The sequence below is a fragment of the Mobula hypostoma genome, chromosome 17, assembly GCF_963921235.1.
Source record: "Mobula hypostoma chromosome 17, sMobHyp1.1, whole genome shotgun sequence".
Lineage (NCBI taxonomy): Eukaryota > Metazoa > Chordata > Chondrichthyes > Myliobatiformes > Myliobatidae > Mobula > Mobula hypostoma.
In genome coordinates, this window is record NC_086113.1 from 60910456 (window position 1) to 60936680 (window position 26225).

Consider the following 26225-nt stretch of genomic DNA (forward strand, 5'->3'; position numbering starts at 1 on the left):
GCAGTTAAACACCATGTACTCTGTCTTTTTAGCGTTTAGGTGAAGTCCAACTTTATTGCTCTCAATTTCCACTTTTGTCAGTAGCTGCTGTGCTTCCTCCATCTGGTCAGAGAGCAGGACTATGTCATCTACAAAATTGAGATCTGTGAGTGTAACTGGTCTGACCCTTTTGGTTCGTCCTGGTTTTATGGTAAAACCAAGCTTGTCATGATCTTTGGTAGCTTGACGCAGAGCGTAATCAAGGACGATTATGAAGATGTAGGGTACCAGAATGTCTCTTTGCAGCACACCAGCTAGGAGCTCGAACACTGCTGTTCCTCCGTCTGGTGATACAACTTTCGTCATGGTTTTGGTATAGCTGGTAGAAGTTGCGGAGAATGACGTGTTAGATGCAGAGGCTTATGGGGTGGTAGGTGAGGACAAGAGGAACTCTAACACTGCTAAGATGACAGGAAGATAGAGTGAGCATGGATGTCCAGGAAATGGAGCAGATGAGGGTGAAGACAGAATCAACGGTGGAGGAGGGGAACCCCCATTCTTCGAAGGAACCTCTCTGATGTCCTGGAAAGGGAAGCCTTATCCTGGGAACGGATTTGGCAGAGATGAAGGAACTGAGAAAAGGGAACATCATTTTTACAGGAAACATACAGTCAAGATAACCATGGGAATTGATAAGCTTATAAAAGTATTGATAGACAGTTTGTCTCCAGTGATAGAGACATAAAGATCAAGAAAGGAGAGAGAGGTGTCAGAAATGGACCGAGCAATGGGCAGACTGGAAATTGGAGGCAAATTTTTCCCCTCACCTTCATTTCCCCATCCCCATTCTGGCCTCTTACCTCTTCTCACCTGACTATCATCTCCCCCCTGGAGTCCCTCCTCCATTCCTTTCTCCCATGATCCACTCTCCTTTCCTGTTAAGATTCCAGACCTTTGCCTTTTCCACATCACCTCCCAGTTTCTTACTTCACCCCTCCCCCATCTACTTGGCTTCGCCAATAACCTAGTTTGTCCTCCTTTCCCTCTCCCACCTTCTCATTCTGGTATCTTGTGTCTTCCTTTCAAGTTCCAATGAAGGGTCTTGGCCTGAAACATCAACTGTTTATTCATTGCCACAGATGCTGCCTGACCTGCCGAGTTCCTCCAGCATTTGTGTGTGTTGCTCTGGATATCCAGCATCAGCAGAATCTCTTATATGAATTATAGAAGAAACAAATTTGCATCAACTATCAACACAAGCAATTTTTATGAACCATAACAAACTCTATTCATAATAAAATATTCAAAAGAATAACCGAGCAATGCCTTTTCATTCTTACATTCATAGACAATGCGTTTGGAGAACCAATCACTAGTGAACAAAAACAACAGGAATTCTGCAGATGCTGGAAATTCAAGCAACACACATCAAAGTTGCTGGTGAACGCAGCAGGCCAGGCAGCATCTCTAGGAAGAGGTACAGTCGACATTTCAGGCTGAGACCCTTCGTCAGGACTAACTGAAGGAAGAGTTAGTAAGAGATTGGACTGAAGGAAGAGTTAGTAAGAGATTGGACTGAAGGAAGAGTTAGTAAGAGATCTCTTACTAACTCTTCCTTCAGTTAGTCCTGACGAAGGGTCTCGGCCTGAAACGTCGACTGTACCCCTTCCTAGAGATGCTGCCTGGCCTGACGCGTTCACCATCAACTTTGACTAGTGAACAAAGTTCAAGTCACATGCCAGTGATAATAAACCTGATTCTTATTCTGATTCATCATCAGCAGCAGCAATCACTCGCGGTGGAGTATGATTCTTCTCCTGGTGGTTGATCTGGTCACTTATTTTAATAGTGCCATTACCACTCATATGGTGGTACACCATCAGCATCATTGAGGAGCTTTCCTCACCCAACCCAGCCCCTCCCTATGCAGAAGGGAAAACCCTATCCTATGGTCTTTCCCCTTGTGGCGGCTGCACCAAGCTTCAGTGCATCCCTTCGCAGCTGTTCTTGTAGCCTCGTATACGCCAGTCGACAGCATTCCCCTATGAATATCTCAGTGTGTTGGCAGACAGTAGGACATATTTCACAAAGTTGATCTTCCAGCAGCACTTGATGTCCGCCTCTTTATGTGTCGCTGGGAACATCCTGTAGATCAGAGACATCTATGTTATGCAGATGCCTGGGATGAACTGTAATACAGGCTCTTGCATCTTTCTCCACACCCTCTTTGCAAACCCGCTGCCCACAGAGACGAGTAACTGTCTCACCCCTGCCACATTCCTTCTGGGGGCAGTGTGCTGTGGTTGTGATACTGTGAGCATGCAGGAACTATCTGACCGGGAGAAACCTTTTCACTGCCAGCCAAGGGAGGTTTTGGTACCTGTTGGTGAGATCAAGCAATGAGGCATTTTTGTCAAATGGTCTGGACAGTCTGCTCAGGGAATCACCACACAATATCCATCAGGTCCTCCTGCCGTGTCTGCAGGACATTCAATGCTGACCACTGCCTGGTAGACTTGTGGTCAAAGCCATTGGTCTGGAAGAACTTTTCCATAAAAGGCAGATAGTGTGGCAACATCCAGCTTACTAGGCTAGGCCCATCCTTCCAACACAGGGCAGATAGAATCTCAACACATAGTGGTACTCGCTATCCACATACTTCAGTTCCACACACAGGCTGATGCAGCCACATATGAAGGTGAAGGCAACATTGGGTACGCTTTTTTTCCCTGTTGTCCAGGAGCTTATGCAATGTGACCCATCTGACTCTTTCTATCTTTGAACTCCGGATGAACCAGAAGATTTCCAAGCTGCAGAGCAGGAGACAGATATAATAAGGAACATTTAAAATCATTCCCTAATTTCCATTCTGTGGCCAGGCAAGTACCCTGTACTTATCATGGAAAATCATCATGTAAAGCACTTCATGGTAAGTCTCATAAAAATGGGTAAAAATTGGCACCCTTACCCACCACATGGTGAACTAAGTGAGCATCTTCAACACCCTCTCAAGGGTAAAAAAGTTGGAACATAACCCCATTTCCAAGTATATTGTGTCAGAATTACTTTCAAGAACAGGAACCAAAACAAGATTTGTAGTGCAGGCTGGAACTTTATTCAATGGAGTGTGAGAAACTGAGGGATGCTTGTATAGAGGTGAATGAAGTTATGAGCGACATACGAGGGGTGATTGATAAGTTTGTGGCCTAAGGTAGAAGGAGTCAATTTTAGGAAACCTAGCACATTTATTTTTCAACATAGTCCCCTCCTACATTTACACACTAGCCCAGCAGTCGTGGAGCATACGGATCTTGAACCTCCAGAAAGTGCTCACAGCACAGGTGATTGATAAGTTTGTGGCCTAAGGTAGAAGGAGATGAGTTATTAACTTCAAACTTTCTGCATAATCACTCAAAGAGTTGAACTGCATGTGCATGTAACAAGAGCTGTATAACTCATCACTTTCTTGAGGAGCAACTTTCCCCAAACAGAAGGTGGTCTGAACATGGGATAAGCTACCAGAGAAAGTGGTTGAGGCTATTACAATAGCAACATTTAAAAGGCACTTGGATAGGTATATAGGAAACGTTTAGAGCGATGTGTGCCAAAAGTGGGCAAATGGGACTAACTTGGATGGGAATTTGAACTAAAGGTCCTGTTTTCCATGAAGTATGACTCTAGTCGCAACAGAGAGAATTAATATGCAAAATAAAACACTTCCTGCAGCACAGTGGCATGGACAGTAGAGCTACTGCTGCAACCTGGTTCAGTCTTGCCCTCCTGTGGAATTTACATGTAATCCCTGCAGCTGTATGAGTTTCCTCCAGATACCCATTTCCGACCATGTCCCTTGCATATACATTTGTATATCGTAGGCTAATTGACCACACGAATTCACCCCTGCTGTTTAGGAGTGTGCTAGAATCTGGGGAGAGTTGATGAAAATGTGGGAAAAATACAATGGGATTGGTATAGATGGGCAATTTATGTTCAGTGGGGAAGCAGTAGACTGATGGCCTGATTCTGTGCTGAGTGTGAATCTCAGATTTAGAAAATACTGGCAATAAAGTCCCATCTCAAAGTTCAAATAAATTTATTATCTAAGTATGAATATGTCATCTTGAGATTCAATGTTTTTGCAGGAAAACAAAGAAATACTAATATTTATGAAAAACTATAAATAACAAAAACTGACAACCAACACGCAAAAAAAGACAAATGGTGCAATAATTTAATAAAAGTAAGTTATACTGAGAACGTGAGCTGTACAGTCCTTGAAAGTTGTGGAGTCAGTTCAGCATAGAGAGGAGTGAAGTTATCCATGGTGGTTCAGGAGCCTAATGCTTGTAAGGTAATAACTGTTCCTAAACCTGGTGGTGTGGGACCTCCTATCTGATGGTGGTAGCAAGAAGAAAGCATGGCCTCAGTGAAGGGGGTCCTCGATGATGGATGCTGCTTTCTTGCAGCAGTACTCCTTGTAAATGTGCTCAATGATGGGGATGGCTTTGCCTGTGATGGACGGGCTGTATCTACCTCTTTGTAAACTTTTCTGTTCCTGTGCATTGCTCTTTCCATATGTGACACAACCTGTCATGATATTCTCCACTGTGCATCCATAGCAGTTTGTCAAATCTATGTAAACTTCTAAGAAAGTAGAGGTATTGTAATACCTTCCTTGTGTGTTGGTCCCAGGACAGATCCTCTGATATAACGCCAAGGAATTTAAAGTTCTTGTCCCTCTCCATGTCCAATCCCCTAATGAGGACTGGCTTATGGACCTCCAGATTCTTCCTCCTGTAGTCGATAATCAGCTCTTTGCTTTTGCTGGCGTTAAGTGAGAGGTTGTTGTTGTGGCACATTTCAACCAGATTTTCAATCTCCCTCCTATATGCCAGTTCATCAACACACATCAAATTTGCTCCAGGCAGCATCTCTAGGAAGAGGTACAGTTGACGTTTCGGGCCGAGACCCTGTCCTGACAAAGGGTCTCGGCCCGAAACGTCGACTGTACCTCTTCCTAGAGATGCTGCCTGGCCTGCTGCGTTCACCAGCAAATTTGATGTGTGTTGCTTGAATTTCCAGTATCTGCAGAATTCCTCGTGTTTATGCCAATTCATCACCACATTTGATTCGGCCGACAACGGTGGTGTCATCAGCAAGCTTAAATATGGCAATGAAGCCATATTTAGCCATACAATCATGGGTATAAAGCTAGTAAAGCAGAGGGATAAGCACACAGTGTGATAGTGATTGTGGAGATGTTGTTGCCAATCACAAAGCCGTGCCGTACATGTCCCTACCTTAGAACTACCTAGGCTATCGTGCTGACTGGTGCTGGCATGCAAGGAAATTGAGGATCCAATTGTACAGGGATGTATTGAGGCCTAGGCCTAGGAGCTTAGTGATTAGCTTTGAGGGAATGCTGAGCTGTAATCAATGAAAGCATCCTGATATATGCATCTCCATTGCCCAGATGTTCCAGAGCAGAGTGAAAAGCCAATGAAATGGCTTTGCTGTTGTCCTGTTGTGACGGAAGGCAAATTGGAGCAATTCTAGATCACTCCTCAGGCAGCAGCTGACATGCTTCATGACCAACCTCTCAAAGCTCTTGATCACAGTGGACCCATGTGTCACTGGATGATAGTCATTAGGCACGTTACAACGTTTGTAGAATAACGTAATTAGTGGAAATGTACATAAATTACAACCACCGACATTGAGTTGGGGTTTCATTTAATAAGCCTAGTCCGACTCGATGACATAATTACGTAAAGGGTTTCTTAAGCCCGTTTTGAGTTCAGTTTTTGGCGTTAAGTGAGTTGCTATGGTTTTTTGAAACATAAAACGCCTCCACCATTTTATTTGTGAAAACCTATACATTCGTCTTGGGCACTGCTGTGACTGAAGCCAGCCTGAAGCAGGTGGTTAACTCAGACAGCCGAAGCAAGAGGTTAAAAATGTCAGTAAACACTCCAGCCAGTTGGCCAGGTACACCATCTGGGTCAGGTGATTTCCATGGGTTCACCCTCCTGAAGGATGATCTGCTGTTGGCAGCAGAGGCTTAGAGAAACTATGTATGACCCATTTCCACTCAGCCCAACTGGGGAGGCATCTCCCAAACACAGCCCAATCCTGCCCATTACCAGCAGGGCAGCCCAACTCAATAGATAATAGACAATAGGTGCAGGAGTAGGCCATTCGGCCCTTGGAGCCAGCACCGCCAGTCACTGTGATCATGGCTGATCATCCACAATCAGTATCCAGTTCCTGCCTTATCCCCATAACCTTTGATTCCGCTATCTTTAAGAACTCTATCCATCTCTTTTTTGAAAGAATCCAGAGACTTGGCCTCCACAGCCTTCTGGGGCAGAGCATTCCATATATCCACCACTCTGGGTGAAAAAGTTTTTCCTCAACTCCGTTCTAAATGGCCTACCCCTTATTCTTAAACTGTGGCCTCTGGTTCTGGACTCACCCATCAGCGGGAACATGCTTCCTGCCTCCAGCATGTCCAATCCCTTAATAATCTTATGTGTTTCAATAAGATCCCCTCTCAGCCTTCTAACTTCCAGAGTATACAAGCCCAGTCACTCCAATCTTTCGACATATGACAGTCCCGCCATCCCGGGAATTAACCTTGTGAACCTACACTACACTCCCTCAATAGCAAGAATGTCCTTCCTCAAATTGGGAGACCAAAACTGCACACAGTACTCCAGGTGTGGTCTCACCAGGGTCCTGTACAGCTGCAGAAGGACCTCTTTGCTCTTATACTCAATTCCCCTTGTTATGAAGGCCAGCATGCCATTAGCTTTCTTCACTGCCTGCTGTACTTGCATGCTTGCTTTCAGTGACTGATGTACAAGAACACCGAGATCTCGTTGTGCTTCCTCTTTTCCTAACTTGACTCCATTTAGATAATAATCTGCCTTCCCGTTCTTACCACCAAAGTGGATAACCTCACACTTATCCACATTAAACTGCATCTGCCCACTCACCCAGCCTGTCCAAGTCACCCTGCATTCTCATAACATCCTCCTCACATTTCACACTGCCACCCAGCTTTGTGTCATCGGCAAATTTGCTAATGTTACTTTTAATTCCCTCATCTAAATCATTTATATTGTAAACAGCTGCGGTCCCAGCACTGAACCCTGCGGTACCCCACTGGTCACCGCCTGCCATTCCGAAAGGGACCCGTTAATCGCTACTCTTTGTTTTCTGTCAGCCAGCCAATTTTCAATCCATATCAGTACTCTGCCCCCAATACCATGTGCCCTAATTTTGCCCACTAATCTCCTATGTGGGACTTTATCAAAGGCTTTCTGAAAGTCCAGGTACACTACATCCACTGGCTCTCCCTTGTCCATTTTCATAGTTACATCCTCAAAAAATGCCAGAAGATTAGTCAAGCACGATTTCCCCTTTGTAAATCCATGCTGACTCGGACCAATCCTGTTACTACTATCCAGATGTGTCGTAATTTCATCTTTTATAATTGACTCCAGCATCTTTCCCACCACTGACGTCAGGCTAACCAGTCTATAATTCCCTGTTTTCTCTCTTCCTCCCTTCTTGAAGAGAGGGACAACATTAGTCACCCTCCAATCCACAGGAACTGATCCTGAATCTATAGAACATTGGAAAATGATTACCAATACGTCCACGATTTCTAAAGCCACCTCCTTAAGTACCCTGGGATGCAGACCATCAGGTCCCGGGGACTTATCAGCCTTCAGACCCAACAGCCTATCCAACACCATTTCCCGCCTAATATAAATTAACTTCAATTCATCCATTACCCTAGGTCCTTTGGCCACTATTACATCTGGGAGATTGTTTGTGTCTTCCCTAGAGAAGACAGATCCAAAGTACCTGTTGAACTCGTCTGCCGTTTCCTTGTTCCCCATAATAATTTCACCCGCTTCTGTCTTCAAGGGCCCAATTTTGGTCTTATCTATTTTTTTTCCTTTTCACATACCTAAAGAAGCTTTTACTATCCTCCTTTATATTCTTGGCTAGTTTACCTTCGTACCTCATTTTTTCTCCACGTATTGCCTTTTCAGTTACCTTCTGTTGCTCTTTAAAAGTTTCCCAATCCTCCAGCTTCCCACTCATCTTTGCTATGTTACGCTTCTTCTCTTTTATTTTTATACTGTCCATTACTTCCCTTGTCAGCCACGGCCTCCACTTACTCCCCTTAGGATCTTTCTTCCTCTTTGGAATGAACTGATCCTGCACCTTCTGCATTATTCCCAGAAACACTTGCCATTGCTGTTCCACTGTCATCCCTGCTAGGGTATTGTTCCATTGAACTTTGGCCAGCTCCTCCCTCATAGAACCATAGTTCCCTTTGTTCAACTGTAATACTGACACTTCCGAGTTTCCCTTCTCCCTCTCAAATTGTAGATTAAAACTTATCACATTATGGTCACTACCTCCTAATGGCTCCTTTACCTCAAGGTCCTTGATCAAATCCAATTCATTGCACAACACTAAATCTAGAATTGCATTCTCTCTGGTAGGCTCCAGTACAAGCTGTTCTAAGAATCCATCTCGGAGGGACTCCACAAACTCCCTTTCTTGGGGTCCAGTACATAACTGATTCCTCCAGTCTACCTGCACGTTGAAATCCCCCATAACAACTGTAGCATTACTTTTGCGACATGCCAACTTTAACTCTTGATTCAATTTACACCCTACATCCAGACTACTGTTTGGGGGCCTGTAGATAACTCCCATTAGGGTCCTTCTACCCTTAGAATTTCTCAGTTCTATCCATACTGACTCTACGTCTCCTGATTCTATGTCCCCCCCTCGCAAGGGACTGAATATCATTCCTCACTAACAGAGCCACCCCAACCCCTCTGCCCATCAGTCTGTCCTTTCGATAGAACGTATACTCTTGAATATTCATTTCCCAGGCCCTGTCCACTTGAAGCCATGTCTCTGTTATTCCCACAACATCATACTTACCAATTTCCAACTGTGCCTCGAGCTCATCCACTTTATTTCTTATACTCCGTGCATTCATATATAATACTTTTAATTCATTACTCCCCTCACCTCCCATATCAATTCCTATTTCACTTGGCCATACTGTATGATCCCTTCTTGAGCTTTCTGCTCTGTTGATTCTGCCGTCTTTCTTAACTTATTCTCACTTTCCCTTTATCTCCATCCTTATATTTCCAGTCCGTTCCCCCCCCCCCCACTACTTAGTTTAAACACACCCGTGTTGCAGAGGCAAACCTGTCTGCCAGAATGCTGGTGCCCCGCTTATTAAGGTGCAACCTGTCCCTTTTGTACAATTCATTCTTACCCCAAAACATACCCCAGTGGTCCAAGAATGTAAATCCTTGTTTCCTGCACCAGTTCCTCATCCACACATTCAGATCCATTATCTCCCTGTTCTTGCCCACTCCAGCATGGGGAACTGGAAGCAAACCGGAGATAACCACCCTGGAAGTCCTGCTTTTCAGCCTTCTTCCGAGTTCTCTGAAGTCACGCTGTAGAATAGAAACATAGAAAATAGGTGCAGGAGTAGGCCATTCAGCCCTTCGAGCCTGCACCACCATTTATTATGATCATGGCTGATCATCCAACTCAGAACCCCGCCCCAGCCTTCCCTCCACACCCCCCGACTCCCGTAGCCACAAGGGCCATATCTAACTCCCTCTTAAATATAGCCAATTAAATGGCCTCAACTGTTTCCTGTGGCAGAGAATTCCACAGATTCACCACTCTCTGTGTGAAGAAGTTTTACCTAATCTCGGTCCTAAAAGGCTTCCCCTCTATCCTCAAACCGTGGCCCCTCGTTCTGGACTTCCCCAACATCGGGAACAATCTTCCTGCATCTAGCCTGTCCAATCCCTTTAGGATCTTATACGTTTCAATCAGATCCCCCCTCAATCTTCTAAATTCCAACAAGTACAAGCCCAGTTCATCCAGTCTTTCTTCATATGAAAGTCCTGCCATCCCAGGAATCAATCTGGTGAACCTTCTTTGTACTCCCTCTAAGGCAAGGATGTCTTTCCTCAGATTAGGGGACCAAAACTGCACACAATACTCCAGGTGTGGTCTCACCAAGGCCTTGTACAACTGCAGTAGTACCTCCCTGCTCCTGTACTCGAATCCTCTCACTATAAATGCCAGCATACCATTCGCCTTTTTCACCGCCTGCTATACCTGCATGCCCACTTTCAATGACTGGTGTATAATGACACCCAGGTCTTGTTGCACCTCCCCTTTTCCTAATTGGCCACCATTCAGATAATAATCTGTTTTCCTATTTTTGCCACCAAAGTGGATAACTTCACATTTATCCACATTAAATTGCATCTGCCATGAATTTGCCCACTCACCCAACCTATCCAAGTCACCCTGCATCCTCTTAGCATCCTCCTCACAGCTAACACTGCCACCCAGCTTCGTGTCATCCACAAACTTGGAGATGCTGCATTTAATTCCCTCATCCAAGTCATTAATATATATTGTAAACAACTGGGGTCCCAGCACTGAGCCTTGCGGTACCCCACTAGTTACCGCCTGCCATTCTGAAAAAGTCCCGTTTATTCCCACTCTTTGCTTCCTGTCTGCTAACCAATTCTCCACCCACACCAATACCTTACCCCCAATACCGTGTGCTTTAAGTTTGCACACTAATCTCCTGTGTGGGACCTTGTCAAAAGCCTTTTGAAAATCCAAATATACCACATCCACTGGTTCTCCCCTATCCACTCTACTAGTTACATCCTCAAAAAATTCTTGAGATTCGTCAGACATGATTTTCCTTTCACAAATCCATGCTGACTTTGTCCGGTCATTTCACCGCTTTCCAAATGTGTTGTTATCACATCCTTGATAACTGACTCCAGCAGTTTCCCCACCACCGACGTTAGGCTAACCGGTCTATAATTCCTCGGTTTCTCTCTCCCTCCTTTTTTAAAAAGTGGAGTTACATTAGCCACCCTCCAATCCTCAGGAACTAGTCCAGAATCTAACGAGTTTTGAAAAATTATCACTAATGCATCCACTATTTCTTGGGCTACTTCCTTAAGCACTCTAGGATGCAGACCATCTGGCCCTGGGGATTTATCTGCCTTCAATCCCTTCAATTTACCTAACACCACTTCCCTACTAACATGTATTTCGCTCAGTTCCTCCATCTCACTGGACCCTCTGTCCCCTACTATTTCTGGAAGATTATTTATGTCCTCCTTAGTGAAGACAGAACCAAAGTAATTATTCAATTGGTCTGCCATGTCTTTCCTCTTCTTCCCCACGTCATTTCCCCACATCCACTCTCTGAAATCTTTACAGGAAGTGGAGTACACCACTATTTATCCCCAATGTCCGACAGCCAGGAGTGCCCAGTTCAGTCCTATGGGTGCTAATTTCTATAGTCAAACCCTACTTCATGTCTCCATTGCTTTTCCCCAACATTTTGCAATTTTCTACCCAAGCTCGGTATATAGAATTGAGTCAAAGCCAAATTTTACACTATATGCCCAATGTTGCCTCTTAGATGATCTCCAGAAAACTGCAACTTAGAACCTCCAAAATGCTAGGCTCTTTTATACTGTATCCCCTCATCCATAACACAAGACCATAGGAGCAGAGTTAGGCCATTTGGCCCAGCAATTCATCATGGCTGATCTATTTTTCCTCTCAGCCCCAATCTCCTGCCCTTCATGCTCTGACCAATCAAAGATCTATCAACCTCTGCCTTAGATATACATACAGACTTGGTGTCCACAGCTGCCTGTGGAAACAAATTCCAGATTCACCACTCTCCAGCTAAAGAAATTCCTCCTTACCTCCATTCTAAAAGGACACCCCTTTATTCTGAGGCTGGGATCTCTGGTCTTAGACTCTCCACCATAGGAAACATCCTCTCCACATCCACTCTATCAAGGTCTTTCACCATCACCACTCATTCTTCTGAATTACAGGGAATACAAGTCCAGAGCCATCAAACACTCTTCATATAACAAGCCATTCAAAGCTGGAATTATTTTCGTGAAACACCTTTGAGTCCTCTCCAGTTTCAGCACATCCTTTCTAAGATAACGGGCCCAAAACAGTTCATAATACTCCAAGTGAGGCCTCACCAGTGCTTTATGAAGCCTCAACATTATATCCTTGCTTTTATATTCTAGTCCTCTTGGAAATGAATGCTAACATCACACGAGCCTTCCTCAGCACAGACTCAGCTTGCAAATTAACATTTAAGGTATCCTGCACAAGGACTCCCAAGTCCCCTCGCACCTTTGATTCTTCTAGCCTCCATTTAGAAAATAGTCAATCCCTTCATTTCTTCTACCAAAGTGCATGACCATGCACTTCCCGACACTGTATTCCATCTGCCACTTCTTTGCCCATTCTCCTAATCTAAGTCCTTCTGTAGCCTCTTGACTTCCTCAAAACTATCTGCCCCTCCACCTAACTTCATACCTTATGCAAACTTTGTGACAAAACCATCAAATCCATCATCCAAGTCATTGACATATAATGTAAAAAGAAGCCGTCCCAACACAGACCCCTGTGGAACACCATTAGTCACTGACAGCCAACCAGAAAAGGCTCCCCCCCCGCCCCACACACACACACACACACACTCTTTGCCTCCTGCCAATCAGTCACTGCCTTATCCATGCTAGTATATCTTTCCGGTAATAGCATGGGTTCTTAACTTGTTAAGCAGCCTCATATATGGCATCTTGTCAATGGCCTTCTGAAAATCCAAGCACACAACAACCGATTCTCTTTTGTCTATCCTGCTTGTTATTTCTTCAAAGAATTTCTACAGGTTTGTCAGGCAAGATTTTCCTTTGAGGAAACCATGTTGACTATGACCTATTTTATCATGTGCCTTCAAGTAACCCGAAACCACATCCTTAACAATTGATTCCAATATCTTCCCAACCACGGAGGACAGACTAACTGGCCTATAATTTCCTTTCTTCTGCCTCTCTTTTCTTGAAGAGTGGAATGGCATTTGCAATTTTCCAGTGTTTTGGAACCATTCTAGAATCTAGTGATTCTTGAAAGATCATTACTAACACCTCCACAATCTCTTCAGTTACCTCTAATGTCCCACTGGTTTCTCCCCATCTTCCTTATCAGTTCCCTTCATACCACTTGGTCCAATCACTTTTACAATTTCTAAAAGGGAAACAACTGTTACAATTAAATCTTTGGAGTTCAGTTTTAATCTTTGATGACTCTTTCCAAGGCAAGTGATTAACCCATCCACACAAAGTCACCATTTCATGCCAGAACCTGCCACAGAGCATATCCTTGGTGCTTTGAATTAGGATGGATTTAGACACCAGTACAACAAATTCGCATCCATCTTGTGCTGGAAACAGGTTTTTACTCTAATTTGGCAACTGCAATTAGGCTTCCTGTTTAGTAATTTAGTAATTTTTTGGGGTACCAAAGGATTAATTTAAGAAAGCAGTTTTATTTGGATAATATGAAATCCTCCGCATATTCTCTTTACAAATATAAAACCATAAAAATAGTCTTTGTGATTATCCATGGAGCAATTTGGCTTCACATTATTTGATACTAAAGGGAAGAGTTTATTTCAAGTTGATTTATTGTTTCATTTTCTTTCTTCGCTCTTTTGTTTTAGCAACTGTTTTCCTCTTGTGTAAAATTTGCTCTGTCTTTGGATGAATGATCTCAACCACAGGAGTTGTTTTCACTTCATTTTTCCCTTCTTTATAATATTTTTTGGTAGCTGTAACTTCTGCAACAGAACAAATGCAGGAGAATTAAAATTTCAAGAGAACAATTAATTATTATTCAATGACAGTATTGTCTAATCCACTAGACTTAAGATCAGTGATTCAAACGTCATCATTTCCAGTAGGTTTTGTTACAAAAATGTAAGTTTACTAATTTGGTACCAGATGTACATGGAGATACAGATTCCATTAATAATGTTCTCTGAAATAATTACACTGAAATCTCATATTCATATTTAAAACAGTCCAACAATTTCCAAATTCACTTGAAGATCTTATCTTCATTTGGTTTGTATTGGTAGCAATAATTTTGAGAAGATTAAGCATTTTGCTCAAATAAATACCATATTTATGGGTGAATGTAGGTTAGATTCTTTATCATTAAAACCATTCTGCCGAATACTTCCAGAATTGATTGTCCCTTTTCTACAACTAATCTAAATATGATGGCGACACTTTCCCAATTTGGTTCTCTCAAAATGTGCTGCATTTGCCTGATATCATTTTCCAGACTGGTGAGGAATCTTTCCTTGGTGGGTTTGACCCATACTAATCAAGAATAATTTGGAATTCAATGTTCAGAATGTCTGCTTCTCTTTGCTCTTTTATTAATTTCCCTGCATACAGAAGGACAATTGAAGTCTTCATTTTTATCACTTTATTGTTCTTGCACCACTCTGCAATTTGTCTGCAAGTTTGTTCCACTATCTTCCTACTATTTAGTAAAATGTAGAAACCAAGTTTTCTTGATGCCTATGCAAATGAACTCATTTTTAAAATCTCAAGGGCATCATCCATATGCAGTGCAGTTACATGGATCAGATCCTCTGCCCAGCTAACCTGCAGTGACTAGAATGACTGCTAGCATTTCTACAAGTTTTAGTTTGAAAGCTGGCACACTGCAAGAGTTATAGGCATACCTACCTTAGCTCTGACTATCACCCCTTACTCGCCAGCAAACCAGTCACATTTAAGTCACCAAGAGATGAGTATCTTTCAGCCTTATGTTGACAGTGACCTCCATAACATTCATCTCCATAACAATCTCCAAGATTTCTCTGTGCAGCTGGACTGCAGAATGGAGGAAGAGACTTTAGAACGAAGGGAGTCTCTGGCTTAGTCTGGTACTTGGTGGAAAAGTATGGCAGTGGAACGGGAGATATAGTTTCAGGTTGTGAACACATTTCATTAAAATTACGGTCACGAAAGGTGTGGATGGTACAAGTCATATTGCATCAGTTTCCAGATGTTCTCAGGTAAAATCCTGAAAATGGTTTTGCCGACTTCACAGACAATAGCTGCTAATTCTTTCCAAAGAAACAACCTTCTTTCATATCGATGTCAGAAGTATAAAACCAGGTCACAAAATTACTGAATGAAAAGCTATGAATGATCACTATTTATAGCAATCAACCTTAAGATGCCAATCAAGTCTGAGCTATCTAAAGGAGTGTCAAGGTGTCCGACTGAGTTGGTCTACAAAAAGTTTTCAGCTTGGAGACTGACACTGCCACAGTTACCACTTCAGCATTTTTCCTGATATTTAACACATTAAAGCACTTCAAGATGCTTCATGGGAATATTAGCAAATAAAGTTTGACACCATGTCATGTAAGAAGTGCAGGAGACCAATGTCTGGGCAAAAGTGTAGACGAAAAGGACCAACTTAACAGGAGGAAAGATGCAGTGAGGTGGTTGAGGAAAGAATTTCAGAAGCTCCAGTGCCATCAAAGTTGAAGGCATGGTCACCAACAGATAAGCAATTAAAATCATGGTTGCTCAAGGGTCAAGAATTGTAAGAGCAGAAAGTAGTCAGGCAAAGATGCAAATGTGCCTCCATACCTTCACAGTGCGAACTTTGTTCCTCAGCCCCTTGTGGAACACTTGCAGGATTTGACAGCCACACCGCTAGACAAGTAAGCCGGGCTTTAGTATTTAGTTCACTTAGCAGTAATGGACCACTTTCAATCTGGAATGTAAATAGATGGAGATATAAATTGCAAATATCATCTACAGATGCAGATCAGATCCTCTTAAACCAATTCATTCTGTTAATGTCTTTTGTCCCATATTTTAAAAATGTTTCCTCTCTGCCCTTTATTTTCTCAAACTTTGAGAGGAGAGCAGTATGTAATTCCTACACTTAACACTAAAAACATTGACCATTCAACTGATAAACTTGCTTTTGTTTGTGGTTGATCTGGAATTCTTTTATTTTCACTAGCTCTCTCTTAGCTTTAAATATTCCTAACATTTATGTTTCACACAGAACTCTGTTTCAAAGGTTTCATTGTATTTGAGTTCTGTTTTTGCATCAGTGATCTCTACATTTTTATCTGGCAAGACAGAATCAAAAATAGCAATGGGCTTCATCATCACTCCGCTTTGAAACTAAACACCACCGGCAGAATGCTGGTGGGAAGCTGAATGGTTCATGCTAGTGTAAAGCTCTCTTCAATATCAGTTTGTCATTGAGTAAAAGAAGGCATCCTCTCTACTTGACTAAGTGAGGAGTTCTGTCAGTAGGGTTCCAGAGCAGGCCGACAGCTCCACATTACTGACAAAGATTTTATGGAAATATCAAAGTTCACAAAAACTGGCAAGCATATAGAACCCTTGGATAAAGGGGCTATAAATAAACAACGCTTTCGACATTTTGTGCCGCTCCAAGAGCCAAAATGTTCTAAATGCCTGTAATACCCATGTGGAGTAAATCATGTTGTGAGACACCCTTGTTATCACAATACTGCTAATAGAAGATATGGATAAGACCAAGCAACTTATGGCTACAAAAAAATTATAAAAACTAATTTAAAAAATGAATTAAAAACTTTTGGTATGTTCTCAATACATGGGCAAAGATAGCATTTACTGCCCTTCCCAAATTACCCTCAAGAGGTCACTCATCCTAATGAATCATTAAAATCTGCATGTTTTAAGATGCTGTTAGGTTTGAGCTCTTAGACTTTACATACCCAGTAATGGAAATACAGTATTCCTAAAAATATTCAAGTCAGGATGGTATGCAGCCTCTACTGAAACTTACAAAAGATGTTCTCTCTCACCCCCCACATCTTTTGTTACTTGCCCTTCCAAACAAATAGAGATAATAATATGCTAGGTACTGTCAATACAGCAAATTGTTGGGTGCACTTTGCAGATGGTAGGCACTGTGGCTACAATACACTGGTGCAGAGATGGAGTATTTAAGGTTATAATTGCAAGACTGATCAAATAGTCATTTTGCTCTAAATCATGACAAGCTTCTGGCTTGTGATTGAAGCTGTATTCAATCAGGCATACAGTTATTCATCAAATTTCTGACTTGCATCTTCTAGGTGGACTGTGTTCAGCTGTTTCTGGCCCCAAACTGGCTGAAGACCAGCTTCGCAAGAATGCAGAGGTGGATCATTCACTTGCCATTTCTGGCTGAAGAGGTTGCAAATGCTCCTTTCTGATCTTTGACACTCTTGCTGGGTGCTATTTGATTGACCACATACCCTGGGTAACGGGGTGGAGATATGTCTCTACCAAAGGAAGTGTAAAGCGCTCCTTCCCTCCACTAGCCTACTCTTGGGCACCTACTTAGCCCCCCCAATCAGGGTCACATGAAGCCATGGGAGCAGGTGGTGAATGGTCATACGAACAGCTAGAGTATATCATAAGTCCCGGTTATGCGACCATTTATGCCAGGAAGAATATTGATTAGACTGGGGTCACCAGTCTTGTAAAGATACTGCCCAGGAAGCAATGGCAAACCACTTATTGAAAGATTTGCTAAGAATAATCATGGTCATAAAGACCATGATCGCCAACGTCGGATGACATGGCACATAATGATGATGATGGCCCTGTTTAAAGCTCATCTCCAGGGTCACCCCAGTTTTACCTTTTGAGAAACACTACTTCCTCCATCTCCCTGCGGTTTAACGTTTCTTTTGTCCCGTTCGGGATTCTGATGAAAGATTTTCAACCTGAAAACTTCCCATAGATTTGTCTGACCTGCTGAGAGTTGCTAGCATTTTCAGTTTTTTTTGCAAGATATATTTGGGAACAGTAGTTAAATTATACCAGCTGTGACGAGAATACACGTAGATTAAGATGTTAGCTGGCCTGTGCTGGCACCAGTGGGATCAGCAGTTGATCTGCCACCTGTCTTCAGGAGAAAGAGAGATAAGGAAAACAATGGAGCAGCATTTGGAGATGTTAATGAAGGGACGGGAGAGTTTAACGGAAGGAGAGCTGTCAAGATCGGCTCCCCCTTTGAACCCTGAACTGTTTGAAGTGATGGACGGGCGATACCCCAGCAGGGGGGATAAAAAGGGACAGGTTCGCTAAGGCAAGACACACACGACACCACGAGGTAACGAGACCCTGGAAGCGGTGCGCCTCCCATAAGTCGGTGGGAAGTTTTGGAAGGCTGGTCGCGGGACCAAGCCATAGACGCACAGGGTGGAAAGGCACGATCAGCGGGAACCTGGTGTGTGTCCACCCTTGCCTGGGTGCCAGGTTCATCGCAGAGAAACGATCGTATCTGGAAACGGAGGGGTCACAGTCGGTGACCTCAGAAGACATCACAAAGGGCTCGCCTGAAAGCTGACTGCGAAGAATATCGAAGGTCTGTGTGGAACCCATTTGAATATTCATTCGCTTTGCTCTCTCTCTCCTTCTCCCCACTGTCCATCTCCCACGGCAGTGATTACTGCGAACTGAACTGAATTCAATTGAACTGAACTTTGCGTCACTTTGAAACTGGTCATTTACCCCTAGACGACGATAGGAGCTTGATTGATCCTGTTATCTTAATTCTGTGTACATGTGTGTTTATCATTGCTGAACTGTTGCATTTATTATCCTTTTGATTAGAGTACTGTGTTGCTTGTTTCTTTAATAAAACTTTCTTAGTTCTAGTAGTCCAGACTCCAACTGAGTGATCCATTTCTGCTGGTTTGGCAACCCAGTTACGGGGTATGTAACACAGCAAATACTCCAAGAATAAAAGAAGTAAATGGTTCAATTGTTGACTTTCCATTAGAATGAGCCAATGATAAACAGTGATACAAAAATGACAAACATGGCAATCAGAAATCGCACCAGAGAGAGTACACCTTTTTAGAGGCAGGCAATCCTAGATAAGTGGTAGTGAATTAAATAATAATACGTAGGAACAGTGATACAAATAAAAATATAAAAGATTAAAAAAGCATTATTGTTATTTAGAGATTCAGCATGGAATAGGCAACATTTGTGGAGACAGAGGAAGTAATTAATTGCTGAATTTTCATCACAGCTCCACTTGACCAGCAGCTCTCTCCCCATCATATTCTTGGTTTCGCATTTAATGTTCATAAGACGAGATGAATGCCTATGCCTACCTCTTCAGTGTTCAGCTTCCACAGCTTAATGTAGCCATCGCTGGATGCAGTGGCAAGAATGTTATTCTGACCCACTTGAAAGTAGTACAACACTTTCACTCTAAAGAAAATTCAGAAGTTTAGGTTAGGTAATTAGTAACGGAATGGAGAATTTAATGGAATAAAGAGAAATTCCTTCCAATGCCCAGACATAAGACTTTGTTTGAAATATGCTATGTGCAAAGGCAAATTTTCCCCCAACCACTGTTATCAAAGTCATAACATACCCAAGTGAGTGGGCAGCACCCTCCTTCAACACAGACTAATCATAGTCCAGAACTGATCAAATCTTGTTAATGTTAATTTGGGTCTCCAGATACCACTTTTCTGCTTGAATCAGATGATTACAGGATCAAACCCCCGTACAGAACTTCAACACACAGTAGTGACTGACTATTCAGTTGCGCAGAGGAGTGGTCACATTGTCTTTGATTAACTGGAGTCTTGTCTGTTTTCAGAAAGATAAAAGCTCCTCTGTATTGTTCAAAGAATGGGAGTTGCCTTGTTTCGAAGAAGTTGTCCTTATATTTTGGACAATGTTTAACCCTCAACAAACACAACTAAAACAGAACAAGTAACTGATCAATCACCTTATTTCCTTCTCGATCATCCTATATACAAGACTAGAATTTGTAGAAAACCAAAAACAATCCTTTAACTGAGGCAGAATCTCTGAGAAAACACGAAGTGATATTTAAATACAAATATTTTCCACTGGAGAAGATTTCATAGTAGAAATGACTTGTACTGCAGAATCGCCAGACATCAAAACCAAAAAACTGACAATATCAGCAGTATGGGTAATTTTAGACAGACAATGAAGCAAAAGTTCAGAGTAAGGTATTCAAAATTATGGAAGGTCTAGAAAGAGCAAATCATGGTCCACAATAAATCCTAACTTGACCTCCTAAACCAGGCTCAGACAACACACAATGTGGATAGTCTAAACTAGTCAGAGTCAGAAAGTTATACAGCACAGAAACAGACCCTTTGGCCTGACTCATCTATGCCAAAGGGTCTGTTTCTGTGCTGTATAACTGTATATCCTTAACTGTCTCATTTACCTGCATTTGGCCTAGAATCCCTCTAAACCTCTCAAATTCATGAACCCCTTCAAATGTCTGTTGAACATTGTAATTGTACTCGGCTCCGCTACTTTCTCTTGCAGCTCATTACGTATACTCAACACCCTTGGGTCCCTTTTAAATGTTCCCCCTTTCACCTGAAACCTTCGTTTTTTATCTTTAGACTCCCCTACCCTGGAAAAGATCATAACCATTCACCTTATCTATGCCCCTCAAGGGGGCACAAAGCGATCACTCTCAGCCTTCTTAACTGGGAAAAGCAGTTCCAGCCTATCCAGTCTCTCCTTCTAACTCAAGCCCTTGATAGAATTTTGTTCATGGTCTCTCACCAATATAAAAATGTAGAAAGGAAGCTTAAGTAAGAAGGGGGAGAATCCATAGTTTGAAGGTAAGATGGCTTCAGACACATGAAGACCTGGGGTGGAGTGGTGGGGGGAAGAAAGGCCGATAGAGAATGGGGTTGGATGGTGGTTATGTTTCAACCATTTAGTCTACTTGAGCATTTGGAGCATGTGACATTTGAACCTCGTGTTCTGTTCAATTTTAGACAACTAATGCTGATTGTTTGCTGGATGATTTCTTTGGGGAGGGGATTTTCAGCAGGCCCTTGACAAAGTTTCACATCGTAGTGTGTAGAATTGAATATGGAATATACAGGCATGGGCTGAGAGCTGGTCGACAGATAGAAAACAAAGTGGGAACAAGTAGTTCTTCTTTGGTTGGCAGGCTAAAGACAAGTAACTGTATGTACTTAAGGATTTCTAGAAATAAAAGGCTTTATACGGGAATGAAGAAATAGCAGGAACATGCTAATGAGCAAGAGGATCTTTTATGATCACTCAACGGTAAAACCAGGTCAAAGGGCCAAAAAGAAATACCTCTGCTTTCATTTTCCTATCTTTCTGAAGTGTCTGAGGTGACAGGAGGGAAACCCTTTTCTAGTCCTCTGAGCCAATCATCTCCTTCACATTCCCTTCCTGGTGAAGCTGTATTTATTACTATGTATATTGTTTACTCTTAGCTGAATGTGAGCAAGGAATTTCACTGCAGCCTCGTGTATAAACTAATCTGAACCTGAATGCAGTTAGGCAGATATGATGTGGACTTCACCACCTCACCTCCACAGTTTGGGAAAGCAGATTCAGGAGAAAACAGATACTGAAGATTAAAATAAAACTGTCAAGAGAAAAGCTGAATCAGGGGACTGACAATACTGTTCTTTGTAAGGATCACTGGGCTCAATGATCTCCTTCTGCGCTGTAATAATTCTATCTAGTTTCCCAACAGTACACTTCAAATGTGTGAACCAGGAACATACAGACGACCTGGTTTGCAGAATATGAGCTACAAGAAGAGGTCGGACAAATTTGGAGTTTTTTTTCTATAGCGTCAGAAGCAAAGGGGAAACTTGATAGATGATTATAAAATTATGAGAGCCATATATAGGATCAATAGTCAAAATCTTTTATGTAGGGTAGAAACATCAAATACTAAAGACATAGGTTTAAGGTAAGACAGACAGACACACACACACACACACACACACACACACACAGTGCAGGGCGCCTGGAACATGTTGCCAGGGGAAGTGTAGAAGCAGTACAATAGTACCATTTATGAGGAATTTAGACAGGAACAAGAATGTGCAGGGAAAGGCAAACAGGCTTAGTTTAATTTGGCATTATAGTCAGCACAGTCACCATGGAGCTAAGAACCTATATCAGTGCTGGCCAGTTCTATGTAAGCAGTTAAAACTGAAATAAGGTCACCTTTGATCAGTTCTCCCCGACCATTACACACTTTTCCCAAAGACAGCATTTGCAAATAACAGTGACAGATATGATAGGATTGCGACAAATGATCAAAAACCATCTTGGTACACTTAACAAACAAATCTCAGAGTTGGGAATTATACCAGCAGCACATGAGAAGTGGGATCCTAGCCAAAAGACATCAAAAGGTAGATAAGAGAAAGTGCTTTAAATGGATAACAGCAACTGGAGATAACTAGAGACCAGGAGAAAGGGCATTTGCTGTTCAAAAAAACATTAGGCAGACAGAAATTCCCAGAGCAAAACGGTGATGAACAAACTAGAGATGAACATAGAAATAGGGGAATTTACAGAAGATGATTCTTGAGGACCAGTGAACAATGTAAGGATCAATTGAGTTGCTGAGCAAGTACCAGTACTGGGACATTGATGTAATCCATAAGGTTCAGTAAGGATATGGTGTAGAATTAAAGAAACATTTATCCAGAAAGGACATCTCCATCTAAATGATAATGAACAATATTAATGAAGTTTCAGTCCAACAATACCTGGCTTCATGAGCCTTGAATTCAGAAAGACATTTTGCTGAGTTTATGTCATACAGTCTAACATGTTCTTCATCTCCAGCAATAGCGATGATAGACTCCTAGTAATGAATGAAACATACTTAATATTATTACCCAAGTAAAAATCATTTAATTGTAGGAACTCTTGTACAAACGTTTGTAAAATAATGCCTTTCAACATAAGGCGCCTGATCTTCCTGGGAAATACTGGAAATCCCAAAGACTGCAAAGGTCTACAAAAGTACAGCAGGTTTAAAGTCCCCATCTTTGCACCTTACCCCAACTGGCACAAGACTCCCCACCATCGAAAGGCAATGCCTCGACTTCAAGGAGGCAGCATCCATCATTAAGGACCCCCACTGCCCAGGACATGCCCTCTTCTCATTACTATCTCATCAGGACAGAAGTACAGGAGCCTGAAAACACACACTCAACATTTTAGGAATAACTTCTTCTGCTCTGCAATCAGGTCCATGAACACTACCTCACTATTCCTATTTAGCACTATTTATTTATTAATTCTTGTAATTTATAGTATTTATTGCAATTTTGCAATGTACAAAACAACAAATTTCACAGCATATGACAGTGACAATAAACCTGATTCTGAACATCTCACTCCATTACAGACGTTCCCCTTGTTCCATTCATTGCCCTCCTAAATTCTCAGCTCCCTACACTCACTCACCTTCTTAACGGTGATGGAAGGTCTTTAACCCAAAGGTTAATCATTTCTCTCTCCACAGATGCTGCCTGACCTGCTGAATGTTACCAGCATTTTAAGTTTTTAAGTTTACATTTCCTGCATTTGTTTCCCCTTCTCCCCCACCCCCCGCCTGATATTCAAAGACTTCAGTCAGCTAGGTCACTGAAGTATAATATTGACAGTCTCTTTTTTGGGTCAAAATGATAGATGCCTTATGTTTCTATTTTCCTTCAATTACTGTCTCTGGACTGCACAAAAACGGATTGAGGAATATCTAAAACGGATTGAGGAATATCTAAATTGTTTTGTACTGTGTGATATATTCTCTAATATTCTACTACCTGCTTTAGTTGTGGTGTTAAATTAGTTGGCATGGAAGCTGAGAATATTTCTAATCTTCCAGTGCTAATTCAAAGGCATTTCCCTTGTATTTACCAATGTATAGGTTCAATGCAATGTGCCTGCTTATCTGTGTTTACTTTGCATTATGGCAAGCCCATATTTTAAAGATTATATCAAAGTGTCAAAGTACCAGCATCTAAAACAAGAGGGCCAAGAGAACTATCAGCTACTGTACATTCTCCAACACTGTATAGTTTAACCTGCTTAGACATATTCTTCATTGAAGAATTTCTCCCTCAAATACACCTTACATAATTCACCTTTCAACTTATGATCTCTACTTCTAGTCTCACCCAACCTCAGTGGAAAAAGCCTGTTTGTATTTACCCTATTTATACCCTTCATATTTTCGTACACCTGCATCAAGTTTCCCCTCATTCTCCTACACTCCAGAAAATAAAGTCCTAACCTATTCAATGTTTCCCTATAACTCAGGTCCTCAAGTATTGGCAACATTCTTGTAAGTTTTCTCAGTACTCTTTCAATCTTATTGATATCTTCCCTGTAGGTAGGTTACCAGAACTGCACATAACCCTCCAAGTTAGGCCTTACCATCATCTTATTCAACTCCAACATTACATCTCAACTCCTGTTCACAATATTTCCATTCTATTTCTCTTCATTTAAGATACAACATAGTAATGGATCCTTCCAGCCCAATGAGCCTGTGCCTAATTACATCCATGTGACTAATCTGTACATCGGGAGGAAACCCACACAGTCATGGGGAGAACGTACCAGCTCTTTACAGACAGCAGCAGGAACTGAACCTATGGCCCTGGCGACGTAAAGCAATATGTCACCACTACACTACCATGCCGCACTGAAGGCCAATGTGCCAAAAGCCCTCTTCACGACCCTGTCTGCCTGTGAAGCCACTATCAAGGAATTATGGCTGTATATTCCCAGGTCACTCGTTCTATTATAGACCTCAGTGCCCTACTTTTCAAGTCCTACCCTGGTTTGTCCTCCCAAGTGTAACATCTCACCTTGTCTGTATTAAAATTTTCAGCTCATTTTTCCAGCTGGTCCAGATCCCGCTGCAAGTTTTAAGAGCCTTCTATGCTGTTTATTACATGCCCAGTCTTGGTGTTATCCGCACATTTGCTGATCCAGTTTATGTTATCATCCAGATTGTTGATATAGATGACAAACAACAACTCCATTCAGAGAGGCAACCATCTATTACCACTCTGACTTCTCCCACGAAGCTAATGTCAAATCCAATTTACTACAATATCCTGAATGCCGAGCGACTAAACCTTCCTGAACAGCTTCCTAAGTAGAACCTTGTCAAAAGCTTTGCCAAAGTGCATTTTGACAACATACACTGCCTTTCCATCTTCAACTTTCCTGGTAAGCTTCCCAGAAAACTCTAAGATTGGTTAAACATGACATACCACACACAAAGCCATGTTAACTATCCACCATTAGGCCCTTAGAATACCTTCCAATAAGTTACCCACTGCTGACATCAGGCTCACCAGCCTATAATTTACTCGCTATGCTTAAGAACGTTTTTTGAACAGAACAGCATTAGCTATCCTTTAGCACCTCACTTGTGGCTACAGACATTCTAAATACCTCTGCAAGGACCCCTGTAATTTCTGCACCAGCCTCCCACAAGGCCCGAGGTGACAGCTTGTCAGGACCTGGGAATTGACCCACCCTAACTTGCCTCAAGACAGCAAACACTGTAATCGGGATACTGCCCATGGCCTTATTGATGTTTTGCCTCAATTCTGAAGACACTGTGTCCATCTCCCAAGTAAATATAGATGCAAAAAAAAATCCAATTAAGATCCCTTCCATTTCTTTCTGTGTTACACATAGATGACCATGCTGATCTTCAAGAAGACCCATTTTGTTCCTTGCTAGCCTTTGGTTCATAATTTATCTGTAGCTGTTGATCTCTAGATTCTCCTTCACCTTGTCTTCCACTTATGTGGAAAGAGAGAAGAATGGAGTAAAATCTAGATTTTCCAGCAAATGTGAGGATTACAAAGAAAGCGAATCCCTTTTGTTAAATAATGGAAGATGATACATTCACTATACCTTTATTAGCTCTTTTTAAAGGGAATAAGGGTGAAAATGTTAAGGCAGGACAATTAAGTAAAATTTTAACCAAGTGGCTTAACCACATTATTGAAAGTCTAATCTTTACAAGCAAGTCAAGGAAAGTCAAATACAAATTCAAACATACCGTTATAAATGTCACTGAGAAGATCCTTTTATCACAAGTAATAGTACCACTGATGGAGGCTGTTTTCAGAGTATAAATATCCAACTGGTTATTTGAAACCACAACATAATTGTCTCCACTGGGGGACCACAGAACAATGTGAGCATCTAAAACAGCAAATATAATGGGCCATAAGCAGCATCACTCATTATAGTGACATTTGTAACAAAGACAAATGCTATTAAACATCTTCCTAAATAATAATGCAATGTCTTTACCACATCAGACAAGTCCATAATTAATAACTAGTACAAACTCAAAAAAAGATAGGGCAGAGCTGGGAGATGTGGAGCTTAGGGGAA

General features: G+C 42.0%; 1 protein-coding gene across 1 annotated transcript in view; it reads right to left on the reverse strand.

Moving 5' to 3' along the window:
- Nucleotides 1–13427: 13427 nt before the first annotated feature.
- Nucleotides 13428–26225, reverse strand: part of pak1ip1 (PAK1 interacting protein 1) — a 35364-nt gene continuing 22566 nt past the window's right edge. The window contains exons 6-10 of the mRNA XM_063069982.1: nt 25885–26030; nt 22556–22653; nt 19112–19211; nt 15579–15705; nt 13428–13738 (exon numbers count right to left, since the gene is read on the reverse strand). Of these exons, the coding sequence (XP_062926052.1) occupies nt 13584–13738; nt 15579–15705; nt 19112–19211; nt 22556–22653; nt 25885–26030 (626 nt within the window). The 3' untranslated portion in view covers nt 13428–13583. The remainder of the gene's footprint in view (nt 13739–15578; nt 15706–19111; nt 19212–22555; nt 22654–25884; nt 26031–26225) is intronic.